The following is a 26,596-nucleotide window of genomic DNA, read 5'->3' as shown; positions in this document are numbered from 1 at the left end:
CCTAATATCTTATCCTATGCTCTCCACAGAACTGTGTTTCAGTTGCTAATTCCTAAGTTTCAACTCCTCATATTACTGCATTCCAGTAGCTCCTTCTGCCCTTTCTCCTGCCTCTCTTTCAGATAAAAAATTCCTATGCAAAATAACTGCAAATGTTTAACATCAACAAAACCACACAGTTCTCTCCCATGTTGTTCTCAGAAACACATTACATTTTTACTGAGTAAGAATATATACATGAAAATTTCCTGATGGTGAGCCACCAGATCATATGCTTTAAGAGTCACACTGAGTTTGGTACATTTATCCATGTTATGAACTCAGTAAGCTTTGCTTGGTAAAAGCACAAGTTCCAGAAAAGCATTGATTTAAGATGAAAACACCACAAGACCCTCCCTAATTTTTCTCATAAACTCATAAATTTGGTGTTTGTTCCCCAGCACTACTAAGCTTGTGTAACTAATTTCAATTTTTTCATTTCTCTGGCTTCTGCTCCTAGCCAAGAATTCCTGTTATGCTTTTTTTTTTCTCTTATTTTAAATAACTTCTTAAAAGCTTTCTCCCAGAAACACTTCTTAATCAACTATTATCAAATTACTTCCTTATTTCTTTTTTAATAGTTAAAGCCTATAAAGCACTAAAAGCTTTTCATTGTAATTAAACTTCTCCAGTCCTCCAATATTTTTTGTGTCATTCCACACCTTCTCTAGTTCTGTAGCACTCCCTTCAAATTGCAGACATCAGGTTTGTGTGCTATCATATTTTTACTTTGCATGGGGAACTTCAGACAGCATAACCAAATTCTGGCAAAGATTAAGCCATAAAAACAGTACCCCATAATGAAATCTGCTAGATAACCTTAATTCTAAATGATACTTTGTCTTCCCCAAACTGACCCATTTCCTTAAAGAGCTTAAAAAATATTTCCAGAGACACTATCCCACACAAATGGAAGCCTTTTATTTGGAGTCTTTTTAGTCTAATGTCCAAAGCTGGCTCCATGGTAGAATCCTGATCCCTTAAGCAGAAAAATTCTTGGCTTAGAGAAAAGTCACATGACATTTTAATGACTTGGACGAGTATTGACCAGACACAGCACATATGACTTTCTGACTTTTGGTTGGCACAGAGATGAATGCTGACTTTATTCTTTTGCTCTGCTTTTTCCTAGGCCTCTTACTTTTTTCCAGAGCTATGCCATCTAACCGTCTGGCAAAAAAAGTATCACTCATAAAAGGTTAAATTCCAGAGTCACATACTTCCCTGCCTAGGCAGCAATTTTTCTGCTTGATTTTAAGCCTCCTCTTCCATGGCACTATGCTACTCAAAATACTGTTAATGCTAAATGTAAAACAATAGAAGTACATTGTTTTACTTGTGGGACAAATTTTAGCAATCCCTGATATAGAGTAAGTTTTGAACTATAGTAACACCCTTCCAGTAAAAAACATTTTGGAACATTTTTAATTTTACTGTGAAATGTAGTCAAACTAATCAATTTCAGTTGCATTTTTGTGTGAATTATTCCATTGTCTTTTTCACAGAACACAAACTGGACATCTATATAAAGAAATTAAAACTTTAATCCAGACATGATTTATAACCTACATTCAAAAAGGAGAACAGAATAATTTTTTGTTTGTTCAAGATACACCTCTTCAGTGAAATTTCTCCTGAATTCCTTTTAAAGTTTTTGTATCAGACCTTGATGAACAGTTCTTGCAGAAAAAACTGATCTCGGAGTCGTTACTAGGATAAATATCTGCAAGGATCTACTATGTGAATGCCTTTTATGCAAGTTAATTTTGTTGTTGAACATGTATCTCATGTAATCTGCATAGTTTAACCTTTTAAGAAACCTATTTTCCTTTACATTCCTTACTGGCTCTTTATCTTCAAAACATGCTCTTGGAGCATCCAGGACACAGTATAAGCAGAGAAACAAACAGTTCAGACTTGGTCACATGAGGGCCTCATCTCCAGCTAGCTTAGTAAGCAGCCCTAAGATGCCAGTCAGAGTTATCAACCTAGTTGTAAAAGAAAAAAACACGTGACCATTCTACAGAGATCCCAGTTAGATTCCTCATTAAACCAAACTAATAACAGACCATATGAAATGGAGCCTATAGCTGTTCTAAATTGTTGAAAATCAGCCTTATAATGTAAGGTTGAGTTAATATAGTGACCCACAAGTGGCACTGTCATACCCCATATGTTTAATTCATAATACTGTAAACTGAGCGTTTCAGAAAGCTAAACTCCCAGCTATATTTAATACACATGTGCTAAAGGAAGCTGATAGCCTGTCATAAATTTTTTTAAAATAAATGGCATTATGATATATCTACTAACGCTACAGACAGGTAGCAGGACTCAAGGTCTACAGATTACCCTGACTGCTTCAGGTCTTGATTAAAGCATTACAAATCTGACTGACCTACTGAGCAAGAAGATTTTTAAAAAGCATGTTGTTTGGTATCTTTGCTACAAATTGTATGCAATTTTATCTCTTTGTCAATACCTAACCCCCTGACTTAGCATTATTTAGTTACACAATGGCAGTATATACACATTTTGGAATAAAGGCGGCCAGTGGACTATTTGGGACAGTTGACTGTAAGCCTGAATAAAACCTTACCGGTGGTCCAGGAGGTCCAAGGGGACCCTTATTAGCTTCAGAACAGGAACAAGCATGAGGAAGGGCGGGGCAGTTTTCCTCATCTCTCTAAGGAAAGATCAATACAGAAAGAGAATTATGTCCAAAACTTCAATTCAGAAATTAAGAATGTTATGAATCTGAGACATAGCACTGTGTGAGTGTCTTAAAAGCACCTACTTGATTTAGCAACATACATCACATTGAAAGTCAATAGGACAAGTTAACCATCCATTTCCATTAAAACATTTGTCTCAATAAAGGGGAAAGTAAAAGGTAAATTCTACAGTTATTGCAAGAGGTTTCTTACCAAGCCAGGAAGCTCACAGCATTTGTCCCGATTGGCCCATGAGGTAGCACAAACAATGTCAAACATCTGTAACTGCAACTATTTTTAAAAAAAGGGAGATGTACATGACTGTTAGTTATAAGATTAAGGAAAAATGGTGTCATCAGCAAGAAAAGCCACCTGGCTTCAAGTACTCAGATTAGACAGAGAAAAGGCTACCGACTGAGAGCAGCTAGCCACAAATGTGCTACTTTGAACAGCAGAAGGCTTGTGTTCTAACCAAATTATCCAAATTATCAGACATTACATGGATTACACAAACTGTTTAAGGTTAAATACTGCAGTGATATGTTAGATTATCCACACCTCCTCAATTAAATTCCTGATTTTACTCAATGGTGTCTCCCAATACATTTTCTAGCAAAGAAGTCATTAAGAGACAGGCAAAACAGAGCTCAGTTTCTTAAAACTGAGTATTCTCTCTTAACCCACTAGTATGGTGCTCAGATTTTATCTGGGACAAGGGCTCCTCTAGTCTATTACTTACACTGGAGCTGAGCCACAAATAATATTTATCATGTTCTCCAGTTTTATTTTACTTCAGAATATGCCCTCTCTTATCCACATAATATCCCCAGGCAATGAAAGCTCAAGGATGGTGGAAAGCTTGCTCAACACATGACAACAGTAGGCAGAAAATTCCCACTGCAGTCTGGGAACATGGTTTGAACAAGAATTGAATCTACAAGAACACACATTTGGTAAAAATAATGGCTGCTAGGTACTCAGAAACAAGATGCTAAATAGGACTCAGTGGTAAAACCAATTGTCACCCCTACAGCCTTGAACAGAACAAAGGGGTCTAGAGAGATGAGGCTTTCTTCTGTTACTATTTCTATTCTTTTTCCATCCTTCATTTATGTGCATACTGAATAGAGAGGGGAATGGAATGGAACAGAACATCCCAATAAATTAACCCCACATGTTAAAAAATGTGAGGAACTGCTAGAGATAGAACTCTCTTTGGTTATGCTCCCATTATTATTTTCAGCAGCATTATTTTAACACTAGAACAGAAGAGTGAATTGAAAAACTTCCTGACAACTGCATAATTTCTAAAGTTATTAAAAGGAACTACACATGTACACCTTCATTTTTGCCTCTTTTAAAAAAAAAATAAGTCAACTATTATATTTTAAACAAAGAAATACTTTCATATACATAGATATTCTTCTTACCTGCCATCAGATTAGCTAGTTTTAGATATGCTGCGTCTCAGATACAGACACCCATGAGTTCGCTCCATGCTATCTATACACTTTAGACAACTAAACTGTAGCATGAAGGCAGCTTTTGGACCTGTGGTTTGGCTGCACAAAGGTCTGGCCTGAGTCCAACAAGTCTGTGTCCCTGGATATGTCAAATGCAAGCTGGCTCCATGAGTAGCCACTTAAATGCCTCTTCGCTATGCATCCAGAACTTGCTAATTCTGGAAGGACATACTAGCTTGAGTACCACAGCACATGAATGTGCCTGAACATACTGCTCTAGGATTCAGAATGACCTTGGGCATTTGCATGATACTACATCGAAGCAAATAAGACATCCCAGAAAAGGACTGCAGAAACACCTTGAGATGGTGGCACAGAAAGCCGCTTAATTTAAATTTGTAATTAAGTAAGTAGTGGTGCCATTTTTTCCATAACCCTGTCCATCCCAAGCTATGCTGTTATCCTGAACAATGGAAGGTTGACAGTATTGGCTAAATTTATGCAGCTCTACACAGGCGTGTATATGCATTCATTCTCTCTGTGTTAGACAATCTAGAGATCTGGAGTGATAAAGCATGTTGGTGTAAAATAAAGAGCAAACAGGCATTCCCTGAATTGCTGTATTCACCATCCAAATGTTGAATGAGTCAGTACTCTTATTTTAATATATTATGTGGGTTGCTGTGACTCGAGGGAAATAACTAAACAAAGCTTTCTTTGCTACTGTTAAACATTTATTCATAATTCTCTGTATTCATAGTGATTTTGCTTTCAAAATACCCAGCCCTACAAGCTGAAACAGTAAGACAGAAATGTCTGCCCATCTTCACCTGATCAGCCTTCAGTTCTGGACAGATTTCTCCAAAGCAGACCACATCACACATTACTTTTTTTAATAGGACAAATACACGGAGGTAAGCATGTTAAATTTGAAAGAAAAGGAAACATGAATAAAGACCAGGTTTGTGAATTCTAAATAAATAACATTTTGATGCTGGACTTTTCATTACCCCACTGAAGGAATAAAGAACATAACTTGCTGCACATCATGGTCAGATTTCATTGCTCTAGCTGGCTGGAGTGTCTAATCCAGAAACAACTCATTACTGAGGGATGTCAAGAGGGTTGGGCACCTTTAGCCTAACCTCCTTTTTGTCCCATCTCTATTTCTGCCTGTTCACTGAACTGCTGCACATCATACAACTCAATGGGAAAAAAAACTGGGACACAATTATATTCCCTCAACACTGTTGGTTTTAGTTTGGGTTTTTTCATTGCATAATTCAGGTGATTGCACTGGATTAATGTATTTAAAAAAAAACAACAAAACACTTGTTTAAACTGTTTCATGTGAATGAAGTCAGAAAAAAAGATCACAATTTTATTCTCAAATAACTGCCTGTCTGTTTTTATTTTATGTAACAAGCATCTCTAAGGTTAGTATTTCATGAAAATAGAGCTGGTGAAAAAAAGAAATTTTCAAACCTATCAACAAACCCAAATGTTCACGTCAAATCAAAACATTTTTGAAAACGATTGTACAAAAAGGCATTTTTGTTGTACCTATGCCTTCATGTGCCTCTTAAAACAATTAAGATACTAGAACAGACTAAATTGCAGTATTCTATTTCCAACAGTGGAGCAAGTGATATCTAACGAAGCACAAGGGTGTAAGTCATACTGCTACCTTAAAGCCTCCTAGCTTTCAATGGCTTTCACATCACAGATTTCCAGTCCTAGGCTTATTAACAACTAGTATTTCCCTTTCATTCACTCATCCAGGCTTCCCTACAATCAATATATATATTTAGGACCCACAAAATTCTATGGCAAGAAGCTGCACTGATCTACTGCTTTGAAAACCCCTATTCTGCCTCCTATTAATTTCCTTTGATGTCTTCTAATTTTTGGAGTAGAGAAAACCAACTCATTCATGCCTTAAATGTGTCTATTCACACAAGATCTATTCAATATGAAAAAATGGGCAGAATGCAAACTTTAATGGATGGTATTTGGGTGGTCTCTTGGCTGCTTGTGATTTGGTATATGTGGTAATACTTGAAGGCAGATAACCAGTACTGTGGAGTAGAGAATTTCCATCTTCAGCTACACATTTGTAGTCTTACGTCAGATTGACAGTTCATTTGAACAAAACCAAATTTTTCAGTGAGTGGGCAGTCCATTTTATCTTTTATAGATTCCTGGGTTCTAACAAAAGACACCATTTCTTTCCACATCTTTACAAAGCCTTCTCAAATTCCAAGATTTCCTGAGTTTGCTTTTTTCTGTTTCTATGGGAATTTTACTACAAAGGTTTCTCTGTGTAATTGTCTTTACAGGCTTCATATAATTATTACCCATAAATCTGAGGCCTAAAGCTTCTTTCTTGTACACAGAGTTATATTCTGAGGACTTATTTTTTACTGAACAAAACAGCAAGTAAATGCTTTTTCGGAACCTTATTCCTATTCAAATCAAGCCATGAGTTCAAGGTTCACATTCTCTGCTACCCTCATTCTAGAAAATTAGCACACAAACTAGCACAGCAAACAAGACTTCCTAAGATCATGGCCAGACTGTCAATTATTTCAACAAATAAATCTACCTGAAAAACCCAAACAAACCTTCTTAAAGGCATCTGAAACAGAATGGAAAGACTCCCATAGGTTGCCATACAAACAGAATGATCGACTACTTCTTAATGAAAGAGTACTTAAATCTTGGGGAGGACCTTTCACATTCAAAGTATTTTATAATATAAAAGAACTGGACATACTAGGATGGTGGCTTTTAGGGGCTGCCTGAGTCAAACCAGTTCAATTATTTAATGAAGAAGCAACAAGCTTGGGGCCAAAAAAAGAGTGAGAGACATGGGGAGCAATTATCACTCAAAACAAAGTTTAAATTATTCCAGGCAAAGGAGTTACACATTGTATTACTCTTTGTAATGAAGATTGGAGCACAAGTCATACCTGAATGTATGGCCTGTGTTGACATATGTGTTAGAGAATAACACTTGAACAATGATCTAGTGATTTTGTTTATTAAAATAATAAAAAATAGATTTTGCTCAAGTTAAGCACTATTGTGAGCTTTGGCAGAATTTCTGAAATGCTGAAACTTTACACTTTCAAATGCGAGTTCACTCTGCTTCAACTTAAAACTAACTGCAAAGATCCCAAACACTCATTTTTAGGATATATAACAACTTACCAACATCTGAAGGGGGCCTACAAGAAAGCTGGGGTAGGGCTTTGTACATGGGTAGGTAGTGAGAGGTCAAGGGGAAATGGTTTGAAACTTAAAGAGGGGAGATTCAGGTTGGACATTAGGAAAAAGTTCTTTCCTGTGAGGGTGGTGAGATGCTGGAATAGGTGGTTGCCCAGGGAGGTTGTGAATGTCCCCTCCCTGGAGGTCTTCAAGGCCAGGTTGGATGGGGCCTTGAACAACCTGATCTAGTGGGAGGTGTCCCTGCCCATGCAGGGGAGTTGGAACTAGACGATCTTTAAAGTCCTTTCCAGCCCTACCCATTCTATGATTCTATGATATTTGATTCTATGATATATGATTCTATGATATCTTGTTCTACTCACAGGTGCAGAGTTGTCTCTTGGTCCTCTGGATCTGACCATTCTCCCCAGCACTTCTATGCCATCAGAACTAATATTTCCTGCTGCATTAATGGTCTTCTCACCCACTTGCTTGCAGTCAATAATTATTTTGGCTGTAGTCTTGCTGATAACAACATGCAACTAAGTAAAAGAAAAGATGCTTTAACATATAAAGGAGCACACAGGATATATTAATTCCTTGGGAAAATGGAACCATTTTTTGAAATAAGCTCCTAAATCCATGTTTACTAAGAAAATAAGATAATCCATAGCAAATAATCTAGATGATCTCTAGAGGTCCCTTTCAACCTGAATTATTCTAGGATTCCAATCTGTTCAATGAATTTACCTTATTTTTCTGATTATGGAACATCTGCATACAAATGGACACCTTACATAATTTATTCAGTCAGAAAATTATTTATCTCTGAAAAAATATCTACACAGTGTTCATATATCTCCCAGATCCCAAAGAACTCTTGATTTATCTGATCAGAAATAACTTCTGGGCTTTGCACAACCCTCCTTTGCAGCACTGGATTTCACCAATACACCTTTTAAAGCCACTTGCAAAACCCATAACTAAGTAGTAACATTTAGCCTGTAAATCATACATTAACCCCACAGCAAAACTTTCACGGTGAAGTTTTTACATTGAAAAAAGTCAATCACATCAAACACAGTATGAGAGCAGAGCACAGTAACAAAAGTTACTTGCTTCTGCCTTGACTCACTCTGCTGTCCATGGCTGATGCAGCAAAGACATTCCCAGCAGAGAGGACAATCCTAGCCACAACTGTCCCATCACAAGAAAACTCTCAGTTAAGCAAAGGAGGGAACAATTTTTTGGGGGGAGAAACCAGACAAAGAGTTGGGAGAAATGAGGTATCTTCTCTATACCAATACCCTACATGGAGATCAGAGCCTAAGGTGACAGAAAGCCAGGAGGGAGTCCTGTAGCTGCTTTGCTCTAGGCTCAGCTGGAACTAAATAAATGAAAAGCTGCTGTGAATTTGGTCTCCTGTGCCTTTCAAACATATAAATAACAAGGATCATCACCCAAAATGCAGAAAACTGCTTAAGAGGAGAATTTGCAAAAGGCTCATATATCCCTCCAAAACACCATTGGACCCCAGCTCTTACCTGCCTTCCCTTTCTTGCTCCACTGATTAGAAAGGAAGCACAGAGAAGATAAACCCTGTTACTACTATTCCTCAATCCATGGTCTTTTTTATTTTCTGTCTTTTGTTTTTGTTGTTTGTTTAGTTTAGGTTTTGGGGGTTTTTTTTGGGTTTTTTTAGTTTTTTGTTTGTTTGTTTAGTTTTGTTGTTTGTTTGTTTTTGTGTGGGGTTTTTTTTGGTAATTTTTTGGTTTTGTTTAAGAAAGATACAAACATCAGGAATGAAAGCAGACAACAAAAGTGCCTTCCACAACAATTCTGTGCTACAGTCCCACCACTGCTTCAGCTGTTTTTGAAAAGAATGTAATGAGTTCTCTAAGAGCCTAGAAAAGTTCAACATAGCATAGCCCTTAAAATATGTCTTAAAATAGCAACTATGGTGAAAAGGATAGGGATTTTATTTTATTTTATTTTTTGCTGGACTTATTTTAATTTTGAGTGACATTTCTAATCCAAACCTTAAAAGAAAAAGCCAATTTATTTCTAAATTACTTTTCCAGGCAAGTATTTTTAATCAACTCTAAAATAAAGGCACAAAGCATGAAATGAAATCTGATCTCATCACCTTCATAATAAAAACTACCATTTCTTTAATGTTAATTCAATATTGCAAAGAGACTTAAGACAGTTTGGTAGATCATACTGAATATGAAATATGCATTTCTCTTGGCAGCAGATGACCACATGAAAGACCATTTCAAAGCATGAAAAACTCCAAAACCATTATTTAGAGTGGGTTTTTTCCTATTATCTTTACGAACCTTATGAAAACTCCCATAAAATATCTTCCTTATTTCAGGACCTTCAAAAGTCACGGTCTGAAAATCTCCTTTGTAGTCGTAGTTAAAGAAAGTCAGAGTTTTACCACCATCTGTGTGAGAATAAAAATAGCAGCTCCATGTTAGAGAAAGAAAAGCTCAGATACATTATTTGAAATGGTCAATTTTCTGTTTAACAAAGATGACCAAGAATGTCAAATCATGTATTAGTAGAACACATTCATCAGAGATACATTGACCCAGTAGTAGCATGTTATCTCAGAGGAATGCTCTTTCCTGGTTTGATAGGAAGGATAGGAGTCTACCTCACCCGTGTCTACTTGTTCCTACACTCCCACCAGATCTCTGTGGGACTTGGACAAGTAAGGCATACACAGACCTTCAAGCTAGCTAAATGCCTAATTTCCACCTATTTCAAGGAGACATGCAAAAAAAATTCTAGGAAACATAGAAAGATAAGTACAACTATATCTGTCTTCAAGATGGCATCGCTCTAAATCTTTTAAACAGAACATACAGAAACCTTCTAAATTATAAGCCGTGTTTTACAGCTATGAAAGTCAAATCAAGTAGAAATTAAAAAAGTCATCAAGAGCTCATGTCTCTAGCTCTAAGTTTGCTATCCACCAGACTGCACTGCCTCTACACATACCGTACTGTCAGCATCACTGGCATATAGTAAGATAGATACTATTAGAACCAGATTCAGAGCACTGGGAATTTTACAAGTAAATCACTAGCTCCCTTGCATTGATTTATATCTAGTACAGCTCTTTGGATTTCACAATTATTGCTTCCAGTTTAGAGAAGTGTACTTAAAATTTTATTCTAACTCCAAATAAAAATTAGGTTAATTGAATCTAAAAAACATCCATTCAAGACTTCCAGATCACGTAGTTGTTCTGGCAGTAGGTTAAAACATTGGCAATAATGAATCTAGACACACAATAAACCATTCATAGAGTTAAAGAAAAAAACCAACATACTAATAAAATACAAAATACATACTATCTAAAATAACTCCAACCAGTGGTTCATATGCTTCATTTAAAATCTCCCAAAGAGCAAACGGTTCTTCAGGTGTATCAGGGAGTATACGAAACAGAAATGTAATGGTGTAATCAGAAGGGAGTCCTTCAGGATGCAAATACCTGGAAGGGAAATAATGCTTTTTAGGCTGAAACATTATATCCAGTTACTTACTCACTAGATGTTCACCTAACATGCTTTCTATTACCTTGTGTATGTCTTTGGAAATCAAGATTGAGAAGCAATAGGAATAAGTCTTTGCAAAATCTACTCAATTGATAACTATCAAACCAATACTTATGAAGCAATGAGAAGTTATCTTTCCTCTTAAAATCTACAGAATTTCCTTAATTATTAATTGCTGTTTTTTTTTTTTATTTGAAGATCAAATCAGAGGTCAGTTTGAAGCAAAGCTGAAATTAATTATAGTAAAACCTTTTGAAAAACAGTAGCCACTTGGAAGACCTTTGCCATTGTCTGGTTTAACATAGAAGTTGCTTGAAAGACTAATCTCAAAAAACATGTCCTTTGTCATGAAACCATCATTAATGGATAGAAATTAGGAATGACAGAGAATGAAACAGGAAGCTTTATAAGTCATAGGGAATGTAGTTTGCACATTTCAAAGGCAAAATATAAGAAAGTGAAGTCAAAACAGATCACACAGACAAAATACAATCTCATCTCCTAGAACTTTTGCAGAAGGGAGAGGAAATTTATGATATAAAAGAAGTATGTTATTTTATGCCATTTCCTAAAATTTGTTATTTACTACTTCCAATTTATTTTAACCTCTTGTTGTCAAATTCCAAGGTGGGACATCTGGATAAGTGTCTGGAACAGCTGACTGCATTAGAACATGTTAATTAGCTTGATTTCTTAAAATCATAGTAAAAGGATCTAAAAGAAGCCCAAATAAGTTACTTAATACATTTATTTTCCCCAAATACAATCAATTTCTTCTGAAATGTTTCTGGCACATGTAAGATGTAAAGATATGAATCATGCTGGAAAAAGAGTTCATTGTGCTATATAATTAATATATTCTGCAAGGTATCTGTAGATGATGAAATTGTATGTTACACTGAACATTTCCCATACAGAAAAGAGAGGGAACTCAACAGGTCTAAGAGCAAATTCCACTGAACAAAGTGCAAATGAAAGAAAATTCAATAAACAGAGTGGGGAAAAGACCAAGTTTGGGGATATACAGAGCTCAAAAAGGAGAATAACATTAATGATACTCAGTGCACAGATGAGATGACAAAACACAAGTGGTATTATTCAGACGTACCTGTAGATCAGTAAGAGAAAGGTATTCTCTCAATGAAAGGGACTGAAAGCCTAACGAAGGAGGATTGGGCTGAGGTGGCAGCTAGAGGAGAGTATACAAATGCAGCAGATAGGATTAGAAAGAAGCAGAAAGGGAAAAAGAAGTGAGAAATGCTAATCCCTGGAAATCCAGTCCATCTAGGCCCAGGAGGCAACCATCATGGAGAATGTGAAACAGGTCCAAGGAGTATTGGCCAACTGGGACACAACAGGATAATCACACAAAAAGACCACAATGACATCTAATGTAAATCTTAAAAGTAATTTCCAACTGGTTTTCCTTCTTATTATCTCAGCTGAAGAATACTTTTTGTTCCACCTTCCCATTTTTAATGAAGCAGGCCTACTGCTTTTTACTGGTGCCATTTAATACAAAATGAGGGACAAGACTGAGAAGAACTAAACACAACATACAGACTGTTCATAAAAGAAATAGGGAGTTTCCATCCTCTGTGAGGAATGACTGTAAGAGCTCAAAAAGAGGCTTCACAGCTCTCCCTTTCAGCCCTTGCGACTGAACTATGTTCTGCCTCCCAGGAATGTACTAGATGGTGTTCACACAGACTCATTTCAGGTGATAATCTTCCTTTGTAAACAATGAATTGACACAGACAGAGGCAGAAACTGACTGAGGACACCTAAAGTAGGTTCCCACTCTGACTCAGACTTCAAAGACATTTTTCTATGAGACAACCCACTTTCCACAGGCACCTTTCACAAAGTAATCCATGCTGGTACCTGCCCAAATGCACCCCTGCACAAAAGTGCTTGGTGCTAAACTGGCACAAGCCTGAAACTGTCTCAGAGGGGAAACCCAAAAGAGGCAGTGGGCTCACCTACTTTTACCCCAAACTGCTATTTATTTTTAAATGAAACTGATTGAGGACTCAGGCCACCACTCTTCCTATTCACTAGTATAATAATATAGTATAATAATAGTATAATTATTATACTATTCATATTCTTATATAATATTTAAAATGCATACACTACATATCCTAAATAATTGTATACATTATACATTCATATATTATATTTATTTGCATATTTATATTAAAATTATTATTGTTGTTACATTAGCGATCATATAATATAGTATTATAATATATATTCCCTAGTATGATCATATGTAGACATCCACTAGCATGTCTGCTCTTCTGACATGAAAATACTGAACCTTGAAATGAATAATTGCATGCACTGGACAATCATCTCCATGTGTTTTCTGAATATTTATATGTTAATACATACTTGGTAGGCTGGGACACCAGGGCATCCTTGTGCAGTCTGTAACAGGGGTAAACATTAAATGTACCAGGTTCCATTGAAACCCCTTCCACAGCTGAAAACTCCTTTTCGACCAAACCAAACATTTCCATCATTTTAAATCCTGGAAGGCATGAAAATATACATTTCAGTAATGGAAATTAATTCCACTTTACAGCATAGAAAAAATGGACAAATCTGGTTTCACCAGATGGTTTCATATCACCATCTGTTTAGCAGCTGTTAGCATGAAGGGAAAATTAGTATTAATTTTGTAAATATCAGGTAATGAAATGATTCCATCAATCAGGAACAAAAATGAACACGAAAATACTGTACCTGCAAAATTGTTGCCATCTTTAATTACCAATGGGCAGGCTGAAAAAGAAGAGATACATTTAAGGATACAAGAGATGTCCCACTGGGTCAGAACAATGATCCACTCAGCCCCAGTACACTATCACCTATCACCAACAGTAGCAAAAGGAGACTCTGTTCAGAAAGAGCATGCAAACCTGGCCACTTTCTACTCCATTCAATTGATGCTCCTCAGGATTCACAAGGGCTGTAGCAAGGATGCTAAAGGGTGCATCCCTGTGTGTTCCATATCATCTCCTTTCATAGATCTGTTGTCCATGTCTAACCCTTCTATGAACCTGCCTTCACAACCTGGCATGACAACAAATTCACTGCTTGCTGAGTAAAAAAGTATGTTTTATACTGGGTTTGAACCAAGTGCTCCCTAGTTCACTATTATAGAATCATATAATCACTCTGGTTGGAAGGGACCTTGAAGATCATCAAGCCCAACCATAACTTAAATCTCCCTACCATAACCTAAATCCCCCTACCATAACCTGCTCTACCTGTTCAGTGCTTAAATCATGTTGCTAAGCACTATATATTTCTTTTAAACACTTCCAGGGATGGTGACTCCACCACCTCCCTGGGCAGCCTGTTCCACTGTCCAACCACTCTTTTGGTAAAGAAATTCTTCCTAATATCCAGTTTAGTGAGATTCTGCAGCCTACCTCCAGCTCAAGCTCAATTGCTTTAGCTGGGCTTCTCCACCTTTTCAAACTCCACTATAGCTTTCATGAGCAAGGGAGACCAGAATTGCTTGTGGTCTTTAAGGTGTGTGCACCCACTGTAAAAAGCTATGGATTTGTTTTATATTTTCTTTTGGCAGGGAAGAAAGTACACTAATTTGTCCCAAGAAAGGTGCCCTGGGAAATCAATAACCCTAGGTGCAGGGTGTCAAATATGGCACCCCAGGAAACTCCTGTTAGGACTTCACTTCTTGAATAGAAGCACGACTGACCAATAAATGCTACTGCTGAGTATTGTCAACATTCATTGTTTTCTCTGCCATTGAAAGCAGAGTACAGAGTCCAAACCAAAGAACTGAGGGGACACAAGCTTTGTATCTGTGTTCACCAGCTCTGACAACTCACAGTCCTATACCTATGGACTCCATACAGTCACAAATTATAAACACCAGCTATCCATCTCCTACTTCTTGGCTATTTGAGGAAATATATTGAAGCCATACACCTAAAAGCATGTGAATTATTGCCCTCTTATTGCCCTATTGCCCTAGGTGTTCCAGAAGGTCTTCATTTTCATAAAGAGTCTCAAGTGTGGCATTTTCACAGATTTCAGTGAGTATGGGTGTGCTTTACGCAGCTACAACTCTTCTACATTCTACAAATACATACAAACTCCTACATACAAACTGTAATTATTAGGTCTCCATTACTAACTTAACCATGCAATTTGAGTAATAATGAATGTAACTAATTTTACCCTTACCGATGGCTAAAGTAGCCCAGAAAATAAAGTATAATTAACTTTTTATTACTAAATTATGAGCCATTAACAATGTTTCAGATCTGAAATAAATTTTTGATAAACAATGGATGTATTCTGGATCTATAGCAAACAACCATTAATTATTTTGAAGTCCAAACACCTTCATTTACTTAATCTTTTAAGGAAATAGCATAAGAGTTATAATATCTGTAGTAAATCATGTTTAAAAAAATCAAGATTACCTCTTAAAGGAAAATTAATAGTTACAACCCTCCCCTCCCCCCAGTATTTAGCACTTTTTTTAAAGAAAAAAGTAAAAGTGAAAATGGCTAACTTGCTGATGCAGTTTCACAAACAAAAGTGATCAGCTCATCTTCAATCTTTGTAAAGGCATCAAAGTCATCCACAAAGAAGACATGTCTTTCACTGGGCTTGCTGCCAATATTAACTAACTCTGAATAGTCAGCATCAGCTACTCCAATAGCAAAAAAGCTGAAACCTGTAAAACAACAAAAAAAGAACAGTCTTGCGAGTCATTCATTTAGAGAGTGGAAATACAAAATAAACAGAACTGTATGTGTTCTGGCTCCTTTCCTGATTAAATACAAAGGTGGAAATTTTATTACTATCCTATAACAGAAGAAAATTCATGCATATAACCTCAAGTGAGCCAAAAAAATCACAGAATGATTTGGGTTGGAAGGGACCTTAAAGGTCATCTAGTTCCAACCCCTCTGCATGTTCAGGGACGTCTCCTGCTAGAGCAGGTTGCTCGAAGTCCCATCCAACCCCCCTCAAACACTTCCAGGAAAGGGGCAGCCACAACTTCCCTGGACAACCTGTTACAGTGTTTCACCACTGAAGTTGCTCCTAATATCCAACCCACATCTACCCTCTTCTTGCTTAACCCCTTCTCCTATTGCTACATACCCTTATAGTAAGTCCCTTATAAAGGTAATATATGCTTTGTGAGAGATTTTGGCTATTTATTCTTACCAGTTAATTAAAGTTAATGCTTAAGTGTTTTCCTGAAGACATAAGATTACTCAGAAGCTTAAAATTTTAGCAAATGTTAAAAGCTTTTTTAATGTAATGCCATACTGTATCACAGACAAAAATATCCATGTATCAAGTATATAAAATACAAAGCACAGCAATTAATTTCCTTTGTCTTTTAGAGATTTTGTTCTGTGCCATTTATTACAGTTTTCACTGCTGCCTCATGAGTGAACACTGAAACAAATGCATTATCATTTCGTCAGCAACTTAACTGCACTGGTCCAGTCTGTTCTATGCATATTCTGCATGAAAATATTTTGAAAGTTGATCCTGACTTCAAAGATTTAAATTAAATTAAAATTGTATTCTATAAGTTTGAGGAGCAGCAAACTAGATGAAAGCTCTTTAACATTTTCCTTTACATAAAACATCAAGAAAAAAAATGTCTACAGGAGGCTGAATATTTTTAATGGACATATTATTCTTGCATGGTCCAGCCCTAAATTTATTCCAGTCAGCAATATTGTAAAGTTTGAATGAGGCCCAAGGGCATCCACCCCCTTCTGTGGAGCTTTTAGCTCAACAAAACTTTGACTTAATTGATTATAACATCATCTTCCCAAGATCAGCACCTCTTCATGCTAGTCTCTACCACAGATCCCAGTCAGTCACTGCTCCAGCCCATCTGCACCCTAAGCACACAGCACACCCAGAAGCAAATGGGGCAGCATATGTCATTTGTCCAAGGTGACACATCCCAGTCAGCAGCTGAACCCCTGCCACACGATGTCCCCTCGCAGGCCATTGCCAGTGTAACAGGAAATCAGAGAACTGCAAGACTTAATCTGAAAGTTGAACATTTTTGTTCAGTTTAGACACAGACTCTAATTTCATCACAAACATAGTGTTTCCTTGATTGCTACTTAAAGCAAGTATTGCATGCTTTATTATCTTGTGATACGATGTTGTTTATGAAGGCACTGCACTTGGCATCTAGCAGCAATCCAAGCAGGCAGCCAAGCTCAATGACTGCATTGGGTTTCAGGAATCAGTAATATGCACTGGTAACTTCATAGCTGCCAAAGACTAAAGGCAAATTAAAAAGCACAAATGTAATTTTTTCTTAGATCTCCTCACATTAGAAAGATGATAACTTTTTTCTTCCATCCTTGTGTTTTGTTCCATGTGTTACACTGTGCTCTTTGGATTTTTATACAAACCCAAGTATCAGACATTTCTACAACTAACCCTGTTCTTATGCTTAGATTCACAACACAGTTTGCTTAAAGCTCTAAAATCGGTGGTTTTAAAAAAATTCCTAAAGGTAATTAGTGTAACATGAGAGCAGATCAGAACCCATAAAACAACATATGAAAGAACTGTCAAAGGACCTCTTGCATAGAAAACAAAACAGTTCAGTTTGCTAGTAACCACAAGACTACACTTCATAGATGACAGTCCAGGTTCTCAGGATAGTGCCCCCTAAATTCTTCATCATGGGAGCAATTCCATTGACCACTACGTGTTCAGCACTGCTGCTAACATGAAAAATTATAGCATTCATCACACACACACAAAATATCCAGGATCAAACCATATCCTAATGATATTCTGAATTTCTCAGCGTTTGCTGTCTGTTTTCTTTAAACTTGGAAATCTTCCTGGAGTAAAAGTTACTCTTATCTCATGCCCACTCTTACATAGTTATCATTAATGAGAAAAAAAATATGTGGATAGTTCTTAAAACTACACATTTTACCATCTAATTGCATTTCTCTGGAGACTTTGTTCACATCATCCTGTGAACGCCCATCAGTAATGACAACCAAAACCTTTGGAATGCCCCTTCTCATGCCTGCCTCTCCAGTAAACAAGGCTTCTTTTGCATGTTTAATGGCTTTGCCTGAAACAGAAAAAAATTACAACACATTTTCACTTTGACGTAAATCCAGTTTCTGTTGTCTAATATCATACTAAGACATGGATAAAATGAGAAATCTGTTGAGTCCTGAGCAGGCTCTTAATTAGTGCATCCCGTATTTATTATAATAGATATTTAGGAAAGTCTAATTTTTACCCTAACCTTTGAAAATTGAATGGCTTTAGCCATTCATCTCTTCAATCCAGAACTTGAACTTCAAGAACATGACATGTGTGGGAAAGGGTATTCTCTGCAGGTCAGAGATGACAAAATCTTTCCCTGCTGGATTGTAAGGCACAGTGCAGGTGACAACTGAAAGTGCCATTGTAGCATTTTCTTGATTAAATGGAAAATGTATTATTTTGACACTACTGAGACTGGATGCAAGGCAATAGCTGCAAGAAATTTCTGTGCAGTCTGAGAATCATAAAACATGGTTTCCAACTAAAACATATTTTAACCTTTTCAGTGCTCATCTTTAATTTCTTGACATCCGAGAGTTATCTTAAGGGATTAATTAAAATGTAACTACATTCAATTAACTGACATATTTCCCCAGTCCAGTCTTAAACATACCACTGAGGTTTAATTGTCGTGGCTTATAACCAAACTGACCCTCCACTCTCTCCACTGGTCCACTGCTTCCTCCATGCTCTGCAAGATCCCCCCCATCTCCTCTCCCCTCCCACTTTTTCACTTGCCAAGCTGATTTTATATTATTCCTCATTCTACACACAACCCCCAAAGTCATTCACTTCTGCCTTAGCTGCCTCTCTCCCTTCCTCCCTGACCCTCAACATCACTGTGGGTCAGAGGGGTCAATACTCAGCAGTATGAGATGTTAGCTGTAAACTGCAGATTACAAAGAGTTTCTCATTTCAAAGCCAAACCTTTCACCTGCAGCATGGAGAGACCATGTTATCACTGTTTTTGCACTGATATATGAAACTACTTAGCAAATGAGAAAGAAGTACTACACAGAGAGTAGCAGGGAGAACACCTGCATCATAAGAATGACTTTTCTCACCTGTTTTTGTATTTCCTCCTTTGTAGGCTATTTGCTGAATAGCTTCAAGGAGAGTCTCTTTTGTTTTGTATGCATTTAATTTAAATTCTGTCCTGGGATCATCACTGAACTGAATTATTGCCACCTGTGCACACAGAAGATGTGTTTATTAGTAAAGCACCACCCAGTGTATAAGCAAAAAGTAATGAATCAGCATGTTTGAAACAAGGATTTATCTTGTAACTTTGCTTCATCCTTAAATTGAAGCCAGAAATGTTTTTCTCTTTAAGAAGCTTTCACTAAATGAAGTTTAATTTTACTCTCTGCAGCCTTGGCAACCACCTAACACTTTCTGGTTTCATTTTCCAGCAAACAGGATGAGAAAAGTAAAACCCACTTTGGCAAAAGCACTCTCACTCAATCCCAAAAGCAGAGAGCAGTTACAGCTGCTCACACGTGTACAGTTAGTCATACACAGAACTGCAGGGACTCTATTCCATCTCCACAAATTAATAGCTGCACATAAGTAATTTAGGGAGCAATACTGAAGCAAGCAAAAGAAAGATGCAAGAACATATTCTGAAATATGTTCCAAATATGGTCTACAGGAGTCCAAGACCTGTATTTCAATACTAAACTCCTACAACTCACAAAACTTATATTGAACTTCATATTTTGTAAGTGATGTCCCTGATTTAAAAGGAGCTATTCACATGCTTAAGCTTATGCTTGTGCATAAGTTTCTGAAGCACTATATTCTGGGAAAATAGCCACATAGAAAGAAACAGTAAAAACTGAGCATACTTCAGAGTTTGGACAAGTTAAAAATATTTTAAAATGCTATCTCAGCATATTATATTTAAATGCGTATTATGCAGGTAGCACCTAAACCAGCAATATATATTTGCCAATAATCTTTCCTGGAACAGATTCAAGCACCTCTCTACAAAAATAAATAAAACAATCATTGTAAAACCTATATTTTATTTTAAGCACTGTAGATTCTGTAGAGTGTGATTATAAATAAATGAACCTTTAATTTTCCTTATTGTTTCAATTTTTAGCTTATTTAGAAATAAGCACCACTGTGAGTATCAATACAAAAAATATTGACACAACATAAGTCTCATTAGAAAGATCTAGAGGAGGCTGAAATTATACTTAGTCCTCATGCAAGCAAAATTCTTATTAATTTCACCATATGGTGCATGTAAAAGAAGACACTGAAAAAAAATACTGTCCTAAAGCAGTCTATATTTTATAAAGGACCATGAAATGATGGTAATTACTTTTCTGATACATTCCACTAGCACAGATGCTAGTCTAAAATACCCTGTCAAGTCCACGCACTTTCACTCTCTCTACATGTTTATTACCTGAGTTCCATCAGGACCAATCTTATCCAAAGCTCCAACAGTGCTATAAAGAAAGCTAATTATTTTATTGAAATTGTCATCTCCAATACTCCATGACCCATCCACCAGGAATGCTAGGTCAGCTTTGGCTGCTTTGCACACTGAGAAAGAAAAGCAAGTATTTTGGAATTAGAGCAATGCCTCAGTCCTCACGAAATCTAATCAATCACTTAAGAAAATGCAACTGTCATGAAAAGCCATTGTCTAATGTCAGTTAATAATGCTTTAACAGACCTGCTGGCATTGATTTCAGTGCAGGTGTAGAACCAGCTGAGCTCTGCGAGAGGTGAATAGTCTGCACTGACAGATCCTATCGTAGAATACACTTCAAGGCCATATAACAAGGTTCTTTAAAACCTGGCAAACTGTTTTTACCTTTATTTAGGTTGTTAAGTGAAGTCATACACGAACTCTAGACAATCCCAGACTCCAAGCATGATACAGTAAACAAGATGAGAAACTCTAGATTGTGAAGATTGCCAGTGGGAAACTAGTCCCCAAGGTCTGTAGTACCTGCTGCTCCCCCCTTTAATTGCACTACTTCGGAGCTACTCAGGTTTCCCCATCTCATCTTATTCCAGCATGTTCTTATGCAAAATGGGCTGCAGAGCTGTACACCTGCTCACAGAAGTTGCTCCCTCCTTCATGGGAGCTGGGAACCTTTAACACTCTACAGAGTCCAAGTCTATTGATTGAGATCAGAAAAAAACAGTTTGAAAGCAGTTGCGTATTCAAACATACTTGGTCTCAAGAAAACTCCAGAGAATGGGACAGGAAGATACACACCTGCATTTCTCATTTTCTATTGATTATTCCTTGGATCAAAAAAACCCCAACCAAACCAAGAAACCCATCTGCTGCTATGCATTTCTAACACACACAAGTTTGGGATGTTTTGTTTTTTTTTCTCTACTTCAGGATTAAATTCTCAATTACTGTACATCAGTTTGGTCCACCGACTTCAAGCTGACAGATCTGACCTTCAGTCTCTAATAATAATGCTCCCATCACAGAAATATTTAGAAGACTCTTTACAAAACACTGCATGGTCAAATGATCCATAGGAGAAAGTCTATATTTTATGAGAAAAGAGACTGAACATGGCCTACACCTTTCTTATTACCTAAAGTAGATACACATTTTTTTAACATCATATAGTTTTGTTACTCTAGGTTGTCTGCTTCAGTTGCAAAACATGCGTGGGGTGGGAGTTATGGAAAAAGAAAACCTCACACACATTAACCCTTCTTTCTGCACATTTCAACAATGCAATGACGATGTCAGATTTTTGGCTCATTTAAGCCAGCTGCCTTAATAGTGTCACTGTAGCAAATGTATTTTGACATCTGATACCCACAGGTCTAAAATAGTATCAGAAGCAGAAAAACATGGCATCAACACTTAAAATTATTATAACCCATACATGTCACACTTACCTTCTTTTGCAGGAGGGATTGTAGGTGGTAGAGGTGGTGTTGAAGGTGTTGTTGGAGCTTGAGTTGGAAATGGTACTGGACAATAAAAGGGAAGAATATCTTAAAATGCATAAAAGCCCAATATATTTTAGCTATATTAAACACACCATTTTCTACTCATGTTCATATTTAAAATTCATTATCTCTAATGAACTAGTTATGCAGTTGGAAAGCTGCATGATACCTTCTCTGATTATTTTTTTTTCTTTTTCACAGTCACAGATATTCAGAGCATCCCACAGTGGGACTTGTTATCAAGAAAGCTAAACCTCCTTGTGGTGTAAGAATCCTGCATCTCTGTGAAGGAGTCACATTGTAGTTTAAAAAGGGAACTGGGTAGGAATAGCACATCTGTGGGCAAAGAGCAAAATATGAGAAGCAACCAAGCTTTGCTGCTGCAGGCTGAACTCTGATCTATTTTACTCACATGTTGTCTCCATGATGCTTACAGCAGGGCCCTCTATCTCCTGAAGCTGTGTATGAACACTGATTTTATATTGAGTTCCAGGCATCAGCTCAAAGAAACAATGTCTAGGTGTCCCTCCACCAAGATTTACTTCTTGCTTTTTCCCATCTGGAATTATAAAATAAACCATTAAAACATTTATTTAGTGTTAGATGGAGTAGTGTAATTCAAATCTGAAATAAGAAGGGGATATGACAGCAGATGAAGGGCAAGTGGTTGACATAAACCAGTAAGCTACATGCTGCCTTATTTCTGGAAATTAACCTCTGTGCAGAGGTCTCTGTAATGTTCCATCCTTCATTTCAAGTAGGAATTGAGGAACGTGTCAGATGCCTGCAGGAAAAAAGATGAATTTCACTCCATGCACCAAAGTTAACCAAAATCACTAGCATTGTCATCAGTGGGCTTTGGATATGGTCCTAAATTAACAGAGTGTAATGAGGAATTGTTGCATTATGTAATTCTACAGCATCCTTTGTCAATGCCTCTGGTTCCCAGAGCCTAATGGGCTTAGCAATTGCAAGAGGGACTTAACTAGGTACTGGAGTCCCTCAGGGGTCGGTACTGGGACCGGTGTTGTTCAACATCTTCATCAACGACCTGGATGAGGGTATAGAATGTACCCTCAGCAAGTTTGCTGATGACACTAAGCTGGGAGGAGTGGCTGACACACCAGAAGGCTGTGCTGCCATTCAGAGAGACTTAGATAGGTTGGAGAATTGGGCGGGGAGAAACATGATGAAATTCAACAAGGGGAAGTGCAGAGTTGTACATTTGGGGAAGAACAACACCATGTCCCAGTACAGGTTGGGGGCTGAACTGCTGGAGAGTAGTGTAGGTGAAAGAGACCTGGGGGTCCTGGTAGACAGGAGGATGACCATGAGCCAGCAATGTGCCCTTGTGGCCAAGAAGGCCAATGGCATCCTGGGGTGCATTAGAAAGGGTGTGGTTAGTAGGTCAAGAGAGGTTCTCCTCCCCCTCTATTCTGCATTGGTGAGGCCGCATCTGGAGTATTGTGTCCAGTTCTGGGCCCCTCAGTTCAAGAAGGACAGGGAACTGCTCGAAAGAGTCCAGTGCAGAGCTACGAAGATGATTAAGGGAGTGGAACATCTCCCTTATGAGGAAAGGCTGAGGGAGCTGGGTCTCTTTAGCTTGGAGAAGAGGAGACTGAGGAGTGACCTCATCAATGTTTACAAATATGTAAGGGGTGAGTGTCAGGGGGACGAAGTTAGGCTTTTCTCAGTGATGACCAGTGATAGGACAAGGGGTAATGGGTGTAAATTGGAGCATAGGAGGTTCAAGGTGAATATCCGAAAAAAAATTTTTACTGTAAGAGTGACAGAGCACTGGAACAGACTGCCCAGGGAGGTTGTGGAGTCTCCCTCACTGGAGACATTCAAAACCCACCTGGATGAGTTCCTGTGTGATGTACTCTAGGTGACCCTGCTCTGGCAGGGGGGTTGGACTAGATGATCTCTCAAGGTCCCTTCCAGGCCCTAAGATTCTATGATTCTATGATTCCATCAGTAATCACTTTACCATTTGGTTAAGGAGTATTTACAGGGTTCTGAAATTAATTCTTTTGAATTCTCAATCAAAAAGCCTGTTGACAATGAAAAACGCCTGGGTAGTGGAAATAGCATAAGGAATACCTTAATAATAACAACTCTTTCAGTAAATTCCTTATCTGTAGCAGAAAGAAGTGAAATACAGGCAACTGTTCTCACCTTTTATAGAGTATATAGAAAAAAATGCTGAACAGCCATTCACTGCCAAGGAAGAAACACCTGATGCTTATCAGGAAACGTCATGTTAGTATAAAAATAATTGATCACTGCTTGAATGAGACACACACCCAATCTGACAATCAGAACTCATCATGATGTTAGTAAGAAACAATTGTTAACACTTCAGCTAATTCTGCTCACATTTAGGCTCTTTTGGTTCAGTTAGAACAATTTTGGCAGCTCTATATGATGAAAGCAGAATGTTGGCTAGCCCCCAGACAAGCAGTGAATCTGTGCTGTCTTGTGCCAGCCAAGATCTCTGCTTTCTGAACAGCTTGTCTATGTTTCAGGCCTTCAAATAAACTGCATCACCATACATTTACCATTCCACAGAAAAGTCATCCTTTTTTTGCAAACAAATTAGTATTATTTTTCATGATACCTTTGAGAGATCCCATTAAATGTTATTAACTGCACTTCTCTCAAGTTAGCCAAGCTTTTAATACGTCACCATTCAAAAGATCACTGACATCTACTGGGGATAAGAGGGACAGTTTGCACAAACAGTGACTTGGTCCATAACTGTAGCAGGACACTCCATCTCTCAATATGCCTGTCTCGTTTTTCCTCTATGATTCAACTGCTTTTTGTCTCTCAGTTTTGCAGGCCCAGGCCTGGAGTGGAAAGATTCCCATGAGAAAGGAAAGGACCTAGCAAGCTCTTTGCTGGCAACAACTTTGAAAGGTACAAACAGGGGCCAAGTTGATGTTCACACCACCAGCTGCTCTCCAGGGCTGAAGAACACAGAGCCCAGCTCAGCCTCAATTAGGCCTGGAATGGATATAAAGTAAGAACCAAGAGATTTTTTTTAAAAAAAAAAGTCTGCTTGGTGAAAAGAAGGGCCTTTGTGGTTTTTCCACTGTTTTCCTTTTGTTCTCCAATGAGAGATTTTGGAGGTAGGGCTAAATAGTAGTAATAATGGCAGTAGTCAATCCACTTTATTGTATAAAAGCCTGGTCCCATCTTTAATCAGGAGACTTCCCATACACTTTCCCAGGAGGGTGCTGGACCTTCTCCTCTCCAGCGGGGACGTCGGCCAGAGAGATCAGTTCTTGAGATTTAGGACCAGCCCAGGGACATCCAACTGCAGCCAGGTGAGGGTGAGAGATATTAACTCCTTTTTTGTCTTTATTAGTAAAATTCATATTAAGCAATTTTCATTGTTAAGTTTTAAGTTTCAAGACTATAGGATCCTTTAAAGTCAATAGTTATGGTCCAGCTGTAGTATAAAACTTAGTAATAAGTGAGTTGTCAACATTTTAATGGTTAACCCTTCTTGTTTAACTACTAACAGTACATTTTGTTGTTAAGATTTATTTTGCTTTCTAACCTCAGCTTTTGTTCCAGTCCCTCAATTCCTTACAGCTTGACTGGGCTTGTGCCTCCTAAAAGGTTAAGACTCCAGCATCATATGCAATTAACCTCAAGCAGTGCATATACATCTCACCTGCTGTCTCACTCATTCGGGGCAATCTCTGCTTGTGCTTCCTGAAGCACAAGCACTTCCCTGGTGTCATATGCAATAGGTCTCAGTCAGTGTATATATGTCTCATCTGTTACCTCATCCAGTTTGCGACAATCCGTGTTTGTGCCTGCTAAGGGTTTCATAAGCAATAGCCCCCTGTCAGTGCATAAACACCTCATCTGCCACCCAGTCCCCTTCAGGACAATAACCTCTTCTGGCTACACCTGAGAATCAGTCAGATGGAAGAGGCTGTAATGTATCTTCTACATAGTCAGTGCTAAAAACATCAAGACATCATGTGATGAAACATAAAAATATCTCATATTTATCCAGATGAGAAACATTTCTACAGGCTATAATTAACAATCAATGGAATGAGAACAGACAAAGCTGGATGCTGTTCTGACTCTGTGAGCATGGTCTGGATTCAATTAGAGCTTTTCCTACTCTTCTGCACTCTTCTTATCTCCATCCTAATCCTACAGAGCTATCACTGATGGTTTATGTACAGTGTTAGATGCATTCAGTTCATCCTTGATCCATCTTCTGTCCCTTACTCCACTTAAATACTCAGGTCATCACCTATCTTCTATGGACAGGCAATACTTCCTCCCATAGAAAGGACAGTTTATCAACATCTGGTTGATACAAAAGAACGCTACTTCTGCTCCTGAAACTTTCCATGTGTACGCAATTTGCTTCTGTCCATCATTTCCAGTGTTTCAGGAGCCAGCCTATACATCTGGCTGTGTGAAGAACCAGCCTCCACAAAAGATATGTCTCTCAACCAAACTGACTGCGATACAGAGACTCAAATAGACGAAAAGAAGGGGGGGG

General features: G+C 37.8%; 1 protein-coding gene across 1 annotated transcript in view; it reads right to left on the bottom strand.

Moving 5' to 3' along the window:
* COL14A1 (collagen, type XIV, alpha 1) overlaps window positions 1-26,596 on the bottom strand; it is a 121,528-nt gene that overhangs the window by 29,055 nt on the left and 65,877 nt on the right. Inside the window, exons 22-34 of the mRNA XM_009995374.1 lie at window positions 22,469-22,615; window positions 22,003-22,077; window positions 20,528-20,667; window positions 19,173-19,296; window positions 17,984-18,127; window positions 15,560-15,724; window positions 13,753-13,791; window positions 13,399-13,537; window positions 10,795-10,937; window positions 9,769-9,878; window positions 7,810-7,968; window positions 2,967-3,044; window positions 2,639-2,725 (exon numbers count right to left, since the gene is read on the bottom strand). Coding sequence (XP_009993676.1) covers window positions 2,639-2,725; window positions 2,967-3,044; window positions 7,810-7,968; window positions 9,769-9,878; window positions 10,795-10,937; window positions 13,399-13,537; window positions 13,753-13,791; window positions 15,560-15,724; window positions 17,984-18,127; window positions 19,173-19,296; window positions 20,528-20,667; window positions 22,003-22,077; window positions 22,469-22,615 — 1,550 coding nt within the window. The remainder of the gene's footprint in view (window positions 1-2,638; window positions 2,726-2,966; window positions 3,045-7,809; window positions 7,969-9,768; window positions 9,879-10,794; window positions 10,938-13,398; window positions 13,538-13,752; window positions 13,792-15,559; window positions 15,725-17,983; window positions 18,128-19,172; window positions 19,297-20,527; window positions 20,668-22,002; window positions 22,078-22,468; window positions 22,616-26,596) is intronic.

The sequence above is a fragment of the Chaetura pelagica genome, unplaced genomic scaffold (genome assembly GCF_000747805.2).
Source record: "Chaetura pelagica isolate M959 unplaced genomic scaffold, ChaPel_1.0 scaffold53, whole genome shotgun sequence".
In the NCBI taxonomy this organism is placed as follows: domain Eukaryota; kingdom Metazoa; phylum Chordata; class Aves; order Apodiformes; family Apodidae; genus Chaetura; species Chaetura pelagica.
This window is presented reverse-complemented; position numbering and strand designations above follow the sequence as displayed.